Source organism: Panulirus ornatus, chromosome 35 (genome assembly GCF_036320965.1).
Source record: "Panulirus ornatus isolate Po-2019 chromosome 35, ASM3632096v1, whole genome shotgun sequence".
Lineage (NCBI taxonomy): Eukaryota > Metazoa > Arthropoda > Malacostraca > Decapoda > Palinuridae > Panulirus > Panulirus ornatus.
Genome location: NC_092258.1, coordinates 7,087,294 through 7,101,076, shown reverse-complemented (window position 1 = coordinate 7,101,076; position 13,783 = coordinate 7,087,294). Strand labels below are relative to the sequence as shown.

Sequence of the window (13,783 nt, the reverse complement as noted above, 5' to 3'; positions counted from 1 at the left end):
TATGATTATATCAAGTACACTCAATTTTTGTTTCAGGTTTCCCAAAACCAAGAAAGCATTAATGAATGAATGGTTAAATGAGAATGTTGATCCAGTACATCCGGGTGGGAACCTGAATGGTGTAGCAGAACTTCCCGCTGGAGTACCAACATGCTACATGAGATCACCAGCCACTCCCCTAAGAAGATCGTCAATGAATCAAGGAGTGATTCAGGGAGGTTTCCTCAACTTAGATATGTCAGGTGGCTCAGCTAAGAAAAGGTGGTTGAGACAGGCCATTAGTGAAGAGACTGAGTCACCTCAGTTGAATGGCCTCTGCCCCAGTCCAAATAGTAGACCAGGTGGGTTTTTAAATGTTATTGAAGAAAATGGTTGTATAAAAGACTGCTGAATATTAATCATCTGACAGTAGTAGAATGGTTTTGTAGGTATAAGGATGTTCTTTTTCCTCTGCTGTGTAGAATATAGAAATATGAACCACTTTATGAAATACATTAATTTTGATACTTCCACTTTTAGCAATCTTTGGTCTTGCACTTTTGAGAAATATATTGGTATCCTGTTAACAGATTCTCCTACTGGTGGTGGAGACTACATCACCCCTTTGAAGAAGAGAAGACTGGCTCGAGAATCAATGTCTTCGGAATTGTCATCCACACCACCCTCCACCCCCGTCCACTCCACCAGTTTGGAGGAGGATAAAATGATTGAGGAGGTATGATGGCAGACATTATTGTAGAGCATCAACTTCCTTATGATTTATATTTCTAATGAACCTCGAGTACCTGCAAAATTTTGGGCTTGGACCTTCATATGATACAAGTTTTTTGAAGTGATAACTGCTTTATTTTACTATTGATCAGATCACTAATGGTGACATTTTCATTGTTTCTGTAGTATGTGTGAACATCAGCTTTAATAAAAAATTTTTAGGCATCTTGTTCTTTAAAGTTTTACCTATGATATAGTTACATGTAATTAAAGATTACAAGCTAAAGATGGAAGCAGCCAATTGTTTTCAATAAAGAGATCACTTGTTATGTAATATATCTTGAGATAGTATTTATGAAATAATAACATTAAACAAGATTTACCAAGATGGGACATCAGAGTGTAATCATTTTGCTGCAGCTACAACTTGAGGATCCAGGTTTGATCCTTGAGCAGGACTGAGTTTGCTGATGTTAATTAATGTGGTGTACGTAAGATCTAGTCTCACATTGAGTTTTACTGTCACAACAAGGCCCCAGACTATCTAACCCATTTTGTCCAAGAGGATGCCATCCACGTAGTGGGTAACACTTTGACTTTCAAGTTGGCACTTAAAGTTTGAATTCTGTATTAATTTCAGAGCATACACTGTTAATTCTTGAACCAAGCTGTTTGCTACATTGTTATTACTATCTTTATTTGCTCAGGTTAATAGATTTCATTTGATTTAAAGTAAATTGCGACATTACTTTGAAAGAACAATACTCCTCTTTACCACAGATCATAGATAGATCAGTGAGCTATAATGCAATCTTTGAAATAATAAACAAACTGCAGATGAGCTACTAGGGGTTAGACTTGATTGAGCAATATCAAGTTAACTTTGCAAAAAAATGAAAGTTTAAATGGCATTATTTTGAATTTTGTTGAAAGAGATTAAAATGATTTTGAAATATGATTCAGTAATATATGTAAACATTAAACAAGTTGTAATAATTGTTTGCTGTCTTGAAAGTAAGAATTGAATATAGGAACTGTCCTAGTTGCTCTTTGCAGATTGTCCTACCTTATGAGGTAGTTTTATAAGTGTGCTCCTACAATCATCTATAACTTCAAGAATTTCATGGTATAAGTGTGTTCCCCTAGATATTCTTTTTTAAATGTGTTGATAAAATTTTGAAGGACACCAAGTACAGTACAGTATGTTGATTGTATTAGAATCTTTCAGCCACCTCTATATTCATTCATTTTAAGAATCTGTAAATGCCCTGACATGTTTTTTCTTATATGATCACTGCATGGTATATTTATTTATCTTTTATTTATTTATAAATTTATGTATTTATAGATAATTACTTCGAGATCAATTTTTCTGAAAAAGTCCTGTTGTTACCAAGGATGTTTCTAAAGGCTCCTGCAGTGTAAGGCTGGGTTTTTTCCATAGCAGGGAAATGTAGGCTCCTTTGGAGTGAGAAGTTTTTTGACAATATTGTGTTTCCAGTAATTCAGCCTCGCCAAAGTTGAAGTTTTGCTCACAGTGTAACCTTGAGCAGAAGCACGGTGACATCATTGCATTGTGTGTATATATATATTTTATTTTGTTTATTTATTATACTTTGTCGCTGTCTCCCGCGTTAGCGAGGTAGCGCAAGGAAACAGACGAAAGAATGGCCCAACCCACCCATATACACATTTATATACATACACGTCCACACATGCACATATACATTCCTACACATCTCAATGTATTTTTTTTTCATACCATTCGCCATTTCCCGCATTAGCGAGGTAGTGTTAAGAACAGAAGACTGAGCCTTTGAGGGAATATCCTCACTTGGCCCCTTCTCTGTTCCTTCTTTTGGAAAATTAAAAACGAGAGGGGAGGATTTCCAGCCCCCCGCTCAATGTATACATATATGTATACTTACAGTATGTACGTAATTCATACTGTCTGCTCTTATTCATTCCCGTTGCCACCCCGTCACACGTGAAATAACAACTCCCTCCCCCGCATATGCACAAGGAAGCGCTAGGAAAAGACAACAAAGGCCACATTCGTTTACACTCAGTCTCTATCTGTCCTGTATAATGCACTGAAACCACAGCTCCCTTTCCACATCCAGGCCCCACAAAACTTTCCATGTTTTACCCCAGACGCTTGACATGCCCTGGTTCAATCCATTGACAGCATGTCCACCCCGGTATACCACATCATTCCAATTCACTCTATATGTGATAAAAAAAAAAAATATATATATATATATATATATATATATATATATATATATATTTTTTTTTTTTTTTTTTTTTATTGTCGCTGTCTCCCGCGTTTGCGAGGTAGCGCAAGGAAATATATATATATTTTTTCATACTATTCGCTATTTCCCGCGATAGCGAGGTAGCGTTAAGAACAGAGGACTGGGCCTTTGAGGGAATATGTATTTTTTTTTTTTTTTTTTTTTTTTTTTTTTTTTTTGCCGCTGTCTCCCACGTTTGCGAGGTAGCGCAAGGAAACAGACAAAAGAAATGGCCCAACCCACCCCCATACACATGTATATACATACGTCCACACACACAAACATACATACCTACACAGCTTTCCATGGTTTACCCCAGACGCTTCACATGCCTTGATTCAATCCACTGACAGCACGTCAACCCCGGTATACCACATCGCTCCAGTTCACTCTATTCCTTGCCCTCCTTTCACCCTCCTGCATGTTCAGGCCCCGATCACACAAAATCTTTTTCACTCCATCTTTCCACCTCCAATTTGGTCTCCCTCTTCTCCTCGTTCCCTCCACCTCCGACACGTATATCCTCTTGGTCAATCTTTCCTCACTCATTCTCTCCATGTGACCAAACCATTTCAAAACACCCTCTTCTGCTCTCTCAACCACACTCTTTTTATTTCCACACATCTCTCTTACCCTTACGTTACTTACTCGATCAAACCACCTCACACCACACATTGTCCTCAAACATCTCATTTCCAGCACATCCATCCTCCTGCGCACAACTCTATCCATAGTCCACGCTTCGCAACCATACAACATTGTTGGAACCACTATTCCTTCAAACATACCCATTTTTGCTTTCCGAGATAATGTTCTCGACTTCCACACATTCTTCAAGGCTCCCAGAATTTTCGCCCCCTCCCCCACCCTATGATCCACTTCCGCTTCCATGTTTCCATCTGCTGCCAGATCCACTCCCAGATATCTAAAACACTTAACTTCCTCCAGTTTTTCTCCATTCAAACTCACCTCCCAATTGACTTGACCCTCAACCCTACTGTACCTATTAACCTTGCTCTTATTCACATTTACTCTTAACTTTCTTCTTTCACAAACTTTACCAAACTCAGTCACCAGCTTCTGCAGTTTCTCATATGAATCAGCCACCAGCGCTGTATCATCAGCGAACAACAACTGACTCACTTCCCAAGCTCTCTCATACTCAACAGACTTCATCCTTGCCCCTCTTTCCAAGACTCTTGCATTCACCTCCCTAACAACCCCATCCATAAACAAATTAAACAACCATGGAGACATCACACACCCCTGCCGCAAACCTACATTCACTGAGAACCAATCACTTTCCTCTCTTCCTACACGTACACATGCCTTACATCCTCGATAAAAACTTTTCACTGCTTCTAACAACTTGCCTCCCACACCATATATTCTTAATACCTTCCACAGAGCATCTCTATCAACTCTATCATATGCCTTCTCCAGATCCATAAATGCTACATACAAATCCATTTGCTTTTCTAAGTATTTCTCACATACATTCTTCATATATATATATATATATATATATATATATATATATATATATATATATATATATATATCCAGGTCCATAAATGCTACATACAAATCCATTTGCTTTTCTAAGTATTTCTCACATACATTCTTCAAAGCAAACACCTGATCCACACATCCTCTACCACTTCTGAAACCACACTGCTCTTCCCCAATCTGATGCTCTGTACATGCCTTCACCCTCTCAATCAATATCCTCCCATATAATTTACCAGGAATACTCAACAAACTTATACCTCTGTAATTTGAGCACTCACTCTTATCCCCTTTGCCTTTGTACAATGGCACTATGCACGCATTCCGCCAATCCTCAGGCACCTCACCATGAGTCATACATACATTAAATAACCTTACCAACCAGTCAACAATACAGTCACCCCCTTTTTCAATAAATTCCACTGCAATACCATCCAAACCTTCTGCCTTGCCGGCTTTCATCTTCCGCAAAGCTTTTACTACCTCCTCTCTGTTTACCAAATCATTTTCCCTAACCCTCTCACTTTGAACACCACCTCGACCAAAACACCCTATATCTGCCACTCTATCATCAAACACATTCAACAAACCTTCAAAATACTCACTCCATCTCCTCACATCACCACTACTTGTTATCACCTCCCCATTTGCGCCCTTCACTGAAGTTCCCATTTGCTCCCTTGTCTTACGCACTTTATTTACCTCCTTCCCGAACATCTTTTTATTCTCCCTAAAATTTAATGATACTCTCTCACCCCAACTCTCATTTGCCCTTTTTTTCACCTCTTGCACCTTTCTCTTGACCTCCTGTCTCTTTCTTTTATACATCTCCCACTCAATTTCATTTTTTCCCTGCAAAAATCGTCCAAATGCCTCTCTCTTCTCTTTCACTAATACTCTTACTTCTTCATCCCACCACTCACTACCCTTTCTAATCAACCCACCTCCCACTCTTCTCATGCCACAAGCATCTTTTGCGCAATCCATCACTGATTCCCTAAATACATCCCATTCCTCCCCCACTCCCCTTACTTCCATTGTTCTCACCTTTTTCCATTCTGTACTCAGTCTCTCCTGGTACTTCCTCACACAAGTCTCCTTCCCAAGCTCACTTACTCTCACCACCCTCTTCACCCCAACATTCACTCTTCATATGATAGAGGCATATGATAGAGTTGATAGAGATGCTCTGTGGAAGGTATTAAGAATATATGGTGTGGGAGGCAAGTTGTTAGAAGCAGTGAAAAGTTTTTATCGAGGATGTAAGGCATGTGTACGTGTAGGAAGAGAGGAAAGTGATTGGTTCTCAGTGAATGTAGGTTTGCGGCAGGGGTGTGTGATGTCTCCATGGTTGTTTAATTTGTTTATGGATGGGGTTGTTAGGGAGGTGAATGCAAGAGTGTTGGAAAGAGGGGCAAGTATGCAGTCTGTTGTGGATGAGAGAGCTTGGGAAGTGAGTCAGTAGTTTACTGATGATACAGCGCTGGTGGCTGATTCATGTGAGAAACTGCAGAAGCTAGTGACTGAGTTTGATAAAGTGTGTGAAAGAAGAAAGTTGAGAGTAAATGTGAATAAGAGTAAGGTTATTAGGTACAGTAGGGTTGAGGGTCAAGTAAATTGGGAGGTAAGTTTGAATGGAGAAAAACTGGAGGAAGTAAAGTGTTTTAGATATGTGGGAGTGGATTTGGCAGCAGATGGAACCATGGAAGCGGAAGTGAATCATAGGGTGGGGGAGGGGGCGAAAATTCTGGGAGCCTTGAAGAATGTGTGGAAGTTGAGAACATTATGTCGGAAAGCAAAAATGGGTATGTTTGAAGGAATAGTGGTTCCAACAATGTTGTATGGTTGCGAGGCGTGGGCTATGGATAGAGTTGTGCGCAGGAGGGTGGATGTGCTGGAAATGAGATGTTTAAGGACAATATGTGGTGTGAGGTGGTTTGATCGAGTAAGTAATAGTAAGGTAAGAGAGATGTGTGGAAGTAAAAAGAGTGTGGTTGAGAGAGCAGAAGAGGGTGTTTTGAAATGGTTTGGTCATATGGAGAGAGGGAGAGAATGAGTGAGGAAAGATTGACAAAGAGGATATATGTGTCAGAGGTGGAGGGAACGAGGAGAAGTGGGAGACCAAATTGGAGGTGGAAAGATGGAGTGAAAAAGATTTTGAGTGATCGGGGCCTGAACATGCAGGAGGGTGAAAGGCGTGCAAGGAATAGAGTGAATTGGAACGATGTGGTATACCGGAGTCGATGTGCTGTCAGTGGATTGAACTAGGGCATGTGAAGTGTCTGGGGTAAACCATGGAAAGTTCTGTGGGGCCTGGATGTGGAAAGGGAGATGTGGTTTCGGTGCATTATTGCATGACAGCTAGAGACTGAGTGTGAACGAATGGGGCCTTTGTTGTGTTTTCCTAGCGCTACCTCACACACATGAGGGGGTGGGTTTTGTTATTCCATGTGTGGCGAGGTGGTGATGGGAATGAATAAAGGCAGACAGTATGAATTATGTACATGGGTGTATATGTATATGTGCTGTATGTGGACGTGTATGTATATACACGTGTATGTGGGTGGGTTGGGCCTTTCTTTCGTCTATTTCCTTGCGCTACCTCGCTAATGCGGGAGACAGCGACAAAGCAAAATAGATAAATAAAATAATATAAATGAATATATAGGCAGCGGGTTTGGATAGTATTGCAGTGGAATTTATTCAAAAAAGGGGGTGACTGTATTGTTGACTGGTTGGTAATGTTATTTAATGTATGTATGACTCATGGTGAGGTGCCTGAGGATTGGCAGAATGCTTGCATAGTGCCATAGTACAAAGGCAAAGGGGATAAAAGTGAGTGCTCAAATTACAGAGGTGTAAGTTTGTTGAGTATTCCTGGTAAATTATATGGGAGGGTAATGATTGAGAGGGTGAAGGCATGTACAGAGCATCAGATTGGGGAAGAGCAGTGTGGTTTCAGAAGTGGTTGAGGATGTGTAGATCAGTGTTTGCTTTGAAGAATGTATGTGAGAAATTCTTGGAAAAAGCCCAACCCACCCACATACACATGTATATACATACACGTCCACACACGCATATATACATACCTGTACATCTCAATGTATACATATATATACACACACAGACATATACATATATACGCATGTACATAATTCATACTGTCTGCCTTTATTCATTCCCATCGCCACCTCACCACTCATGGAATAACAACCCCCTCCCCCCTCATGTGTGCAAGGTAGCGCTAGGAAAAGACAAAGGCCCCATTCGTTCACACTCAGTCTCTAGCTGTCATGTAATAATGCACCGAAACCACAGCTCCCTTTCCACATCCAGGCCCCACAGAACTTTCCATGGTTTACCCTAGACACTTCACATGCCCTGGTTCAGTCCATTGACATTACGTTGACCCTGGTATACCACATTGTTCTGATTCACTCTATTCCTTGCACGCCTCTCATCCTCCTATATGTTCAAGCCGTGATCGCTCAAAATCATTTTCACTCCATCCTTCCACCTCCAATTTGGTCTCCTGCTTCTCCTTGTTCCCTCTACTGCTGACACATATATCCTCTTTTTCAATCTTTCCTCACTCATTCTCTCCACATATCCAAACCATTTCAACACACCCTCTTCTGCTTTCTCAACCAGACTCTATTTATTTCCACACTTCTCTCTTACCATATATAGATTTATTGTTATTATTTATTTTATTTATTATACTTAGTCGCTGTCTCCCACATTAGCGAGATAGCGCAAGGAAACAGATGAAAGAATGGCCCAATCCACCCACATACACGTGTATATACATAAACTCCCACACCCGCACATATACATACCTATACATTTCAACATACATATACATACACAGACATATATACACATGTATATATTCATACTTGCTGCGTTCATCCATTCCTGTCACCACCCTGCCACACATGAAATGGCACCTCCATTGCACCCATGAGGTAGCACTAGGAAAAGACAACAAAGGCCACATTCATTCACACTCAGTCTTTAGCTGTCATGTGTAATGCACCAAAACTACAGCTCCCTTTTCACATCCAGGCCCCACAAAACTTTCCATGGTTTACCCTAGACACTTCACATGCCCTAGTTCAATCCATTAACGGCACATCGACCCCGGTATACCACATCGTTCCAATTCACTCTATTCCTTGCACGCCTTTCACCCTTCTGTATGTTCAGGCCCCAATCACTCAAAATCTTCTTCACTCCATCCTATCCACCTCCAATTTGGTCTCCCACTTTTCCTCATTCCCTCCACCTCTGACACATATATCCTCTTTGTCAATTTTTCCTCACTCATTCTCTCCATGTGACCAGACCATTTCAATACACCCTCTTCTGCTCTGTCAACTACGCCCTTTTATTACCACACATCTCTTACCCTTTCATTACTTAATCAAACCACCTCACACTACATATTTTCTTCAAGCACTTCATTTCCAACACATCCACCCTCCTCCGCACCACCTTATCTATAGCCCATGCCTCGCAACCATATAACATTGTTGGAACCACTATTCCTTCAAACTTACCCATTTTTGCTCCGAGATAACGCTTTCCGCTTCCATGATTCCATCTGCTACTAAATCCACTCCCAGATATCTAAAACACTTCACTTCCTCCAGTTTTTCTCCATTCAAACTTGCCTCCCAATTAACTTGTCCCTCAACCCTACTGAACCTAATAACCTTGCTCTTATTCACATTTACTCTCAGCTTTCTTCTTTAACATACTTTACCAGGAAGCAGACAAAGAATGGCCCATCCACTCATATATGCATATATATACTTGAATGCCCATACACGCACATATACAGTATATACATATCAACATACAAATACATACACACAGAGACATAAACATGTATACACATGTACATATTCATACTTGCTTGCCTTCATCCATTCCTGTCGCTACCCCACCACACAGGAAATAGTGTCACTAAACATACACACCCTGCCACCCATGTGCATGCTTCAGCGAGGTAGCACCAGGAAGACAGACAAAAAAGGCCACATTCGTTCACACTGTGTCTCTAGCTGTCAAGTGTAATGCACTGAAGCCACAGCTGCCTATCCACATGTAGGTCCCACAGACCTTTCCATGGTTTAACCCAGATGCTTCACATGCCCTGGTTCAGGATTTCCCAGGGGGTAAGGGAGAAAGTATACTTCCCACATATTCTCCGTGTGTTGTTGAAGGCAACTAATGGGGGCAGGAGTGGGGGGCTGGGACCCCTCCCCATATTCAAATTTCTGAAAAGGGAACAGAAGAAGGAGTCAAGCGGGGAGTGCTCATCCTCCTCCAAGGCTCAGACTGGGATGTCTGAATGTGTGAGGATGTAACCAAAATGAGAAGAAAGGCGAGATAGGTAGTATGTTTGAAAAAAGAAACCTGGATGTTCTGGCTCTGAGTGAAATGAAGCTCAAGGGTCAAGGGGAAGAATGGTTTTGGAAAATCTTTGGGAGTAAAGTCAGTGTTTGGTGAGAGGACAAGAGCTAAGGAAGGAGTTGCAGTACTCATGAAGCTGGCGTTGTAGGAGTATGTGATCGAATGTAAGAAAGTAAATTCTAGATTGTTGTAGGTGAAACTGAAAGTGGACGAGAGAAATGGGTGATTATTGGAGCCTATGCACCTGGTCATGAGAAGAAAGATCATGAGAGGCAAGTGTTTGGGGAGCAATTGAGTGTATTAGCAGCTTTGATTCACAAGACCAGGTTATAGTGATGGATGATTTAAATGTGAAGGTGATTAATGTGGCAGTTGAGGGTATAATTGGTGTACATGAAGTGTTCAGTGTTGTGAATGAAAATGTTGAAGAGTTTGTGGATTTGTGTGCTGAAAAAAGACTGGTGATTGGGAATACCTGGTTTAAAAAGAAAGATATACATAAGTATACATATGTGAGTAGGAGAGATGGTCAAAGTGCATTATTGGACTATGTGTTAATTGATAGGCTTATAAAAGAGAGACTTTGGAATTTAAGGTGCTGAGAGGGGCAGCTGGAGGGATGTCTGATCACTATCTTGTGGAGACGAAGGTGAAGGCTTTCAGAAAAGAATAGAGAATGTTGGGGTGAAGAGAGTGGTGAGAGTAAGTTAGCTAGGAAAGGAGACTTCTGTGAGGAAGTATCAGGAGAGATTGAGTGTAGAATGGCAAAAGGTTAGAGGAAATGACGTGAGGGGAGTGGGTGAGGAATGGGATGTATTTTGGGAAGCAGTGATGGCTTGTGCAAAAGATGCATGTGGTATGAGAAAGGTGGGAGGTGGGCAGATTAGAAAGGGTGGTGAGTGGTGGGATGAAGAAGTAAGATTGTTAGTGAAAGAGAAAAGAGTCATTTGGACGATATTTGCAGGGAAGTAGTGAAGATGATTGGGAAATGTATAAGAGAAAGCAGCAAAAGGTGAGAGTTTGGGTGAGAGTGTATCATTGAATTTTAAGGAGAATAAAGAGATGTTTTGGAAGGAGGTAAATAACATGCATAAGACAGGAGAACAAATGGGAACATAGGTGAAGGGAGCAAGTGGGGATATGACAATAGTTAGTGATGGAGTGAGTATTTTGAAGGTTTGTTGAATGTGTTTGATGATAGAGTGGCAGATATAGGGTGTTTTGGTCGTGGTAGTGTGCGAAGTGAAAGGGTCAGGGAGAATGATTTGGTGAAGAGAGAAGAGGTAGTGAAAGCTTTACAAAAAATGAAATCTGGCACAGCGACGGGTTTGAATGGTATTGCAGTGGAATTTATTAAAAAAGCGGGAGACTGTGTTCCCCAGGCCCCATCTCAGCCCCTACAAACTGCAGACCTGCTCCCCTCTCCAAGACCCTAGCATTTACTTACCTCACCACTCCATTCATAAACATTAAACAGCATTGGTGACATCACACACCCTTGCTGCAAACCCAACTTCATCTGGAACCACTCAACCTCCTCTCTACCTGCTCACACCTTACAATCATGATGAAAACTTATTACTTCCAATGAAGTAATACCCACTTTGGAATCAGGAGTGTTAATACAGATGCATTGTGAGCGAGCACTTCAGTGGTTGTCAAATTGCACTCCACTGACCCAGGTAGCTGTCATTTCTTTTTGCCTCTCTTACATTTGGCCTACTGGCATTTTATCCACAAACATGCAATCTCTCCTTGTCGCATAGAACACATGACAACACTTAACTCATACAATTCATTTTTCATAACTATATTTTCCCTTGGTGAGAGCTATATGCTATCTCAGCCTTTTGGTTAAATAGTGGGGGTAATTATAGAAGTGGTAGGTAGGAACATTAGGTGGGAACATTTAGTAGAAACAGTTGAAAGGATAATAGGCAGGAACATTAGTATCCTGTTAAGGGTGAGACACCAAAGGCTAAGAAGTCGGCACTTGAGTTCACCAGTTATGGAGACTCTTTTGATGTAGCCATCCCCTTGAGAGAATTCCCAAAGGGAACAGACATCAGAGGTATAGATAGATAGTTACCTACGAGTGACTTTCCTCCCACACCATGTTTTCATAACATCTTCCAAAAAGCTTGTCTATCAACACTGTCATATGCTTTCTCCGGATCCAAAAATACCACATATGAATCCTTCTGTATCTCATAGTATTTCTTAAATATATTCTTCAAAGCAAACATCTGATCCTCACATCCTCTACCACATTGTTCCTCCAGTCTGTTGCTCTGTACATACTTTCACCTCTCACTCACCTCTCTTCCACACAACTTATCTGGTACACTCGACAAGCTTGTACCTCTGTAATGTGAGAGCATTCACTTATGTACCCCTTGAGCATTCTTTTATGCACCCTTTGACTTTATACAGTGGCATATTTGCCCCTCTTTCCAGAACTCTTGCATTTACCCTCCAAACCACCCCATTCATAAACAAATTAAACAACCATGGGGACATGACACACCCCTGCTGCAGACTGACATTCACTGGAAACCAATCACTCTCCTTTCTTCCTACTCGTACACATGCCTTATGTCATTATTAAAAACTTTTCACTGCCTCTAGCAACTTACCTTCCACACCTCACCCTTAAGACCTTCCACAAAGCAACTCTATCAACCCTATCATATACCTTCTCCAGGTCCATAAATGCTACATACAAATCCATCTGTTTTTCTAAGTATTTCTCATACACATTCTTCAAAGGAAACACCTGATCCACACATCGTCTACCACTTCTGAAACCACACTGCTTTTCCCCAATCCGATGCTCTTTACATGCTTTCATCCTCTCAATCAATACCCTCCCATATAATTTCCCAGGAATACTCAAGAAACTTATGCCTCTGTAGTTTAAACACTCACCTTTATCCCCTTTGCCAATGTACAGTGGCACAATGCATGCATTCTACCAATCCTCAGGCACTTCACTATGGTTCATACATACATTGAATATCCTTACCAACAAATGAAGAACACAGTCACCCCCTTTTTCAATAATTCTACTGCAATACCGTCCAAAGCGCCGCCTTCCCAGATTTCATCTTCTGCAAAGTTTTCACTACCTCATCTCTCTTAAGCAAACCATTCTCCCTGACCCTCTCACTTTGCACACCACCCCAACCAAAACACCCTGTATCTGCCACTCTGTCATCAAACACATTCAACATTCCTTTAAAATACTCCATCTCCTTCTCACTTCATCACTACCTGTTATTACTTCCCCACGTACCCCCATCATTGATATAACCAATTGTTCTCTTGTCTTACACCCATTATTTACCTCCTTCCAAAACATCTTTTTATTCTCCCTAAAATTTAATGATACTCTCGTACCCCAACTCTCATTTGCCCTCTTTTTCAACCCTTGCACCTTTCTCTTGACCTCCTGCTGCTTTCTTTTATACATCTCCCAGTCATTTGCACTCCTTCCTTGCAAGTTTCATCTAAATGCCTCTCTTTTCTCTTTCTTAACAACTTTACTTCTTCATCCCACCACTCACTACCCTTTCTAACCTGCCCATCTCCCTCCTTTCTCATGCCACATGCATCTTTTGCACAAGCCATCACTGCTTCCCTAAATACATCCCATTCCTAACCCACTCCCCTCATGTCCTTTGCTTTCACCTTTCACATTGAAAATCCTAACTAACCACTCAGCAACACAGTCACCCCCGTTTTCAAGAAATTCAAATACAGTACCATGCACTCCAGCTACCTTGTCACCTTTTATCTTACACAGGGCTTTCACCACCTCAACTCTCTTCACCAAATGATTCCTA

At 41.1% G+C, this 13,783-nt stretch overlaps 1 protein-coding gene across 9 annotated transcripts in view; it reads left to right on the top strand.

The window, feature by feature from the left end:
- The window catches only part of upSET (SET domain-containing protein upSET), a 145,333-nt gene that overhangs the window by 87,625 nt on the left and 43,925 nt on the right, over nucleotides 1–13,783 (top strand). For all 9 annotated transcript variants that reach the window (XM_071682981.1, XM_071682980.1, XM_071682977.1 and 6 more), the window contains 2 exons: nucleotides 37–341; nucleotides 570–715. In XM_071682981.1, coding sequence (XP_071539082.1) covers nucleotides 37–341; nucleotides 570–715 — 451 coding nt within the window. The remainder of the gene's footprint in view (nucleotides 1–36; nucleotides 342–569; nucleotides 716–13,783) is intronic.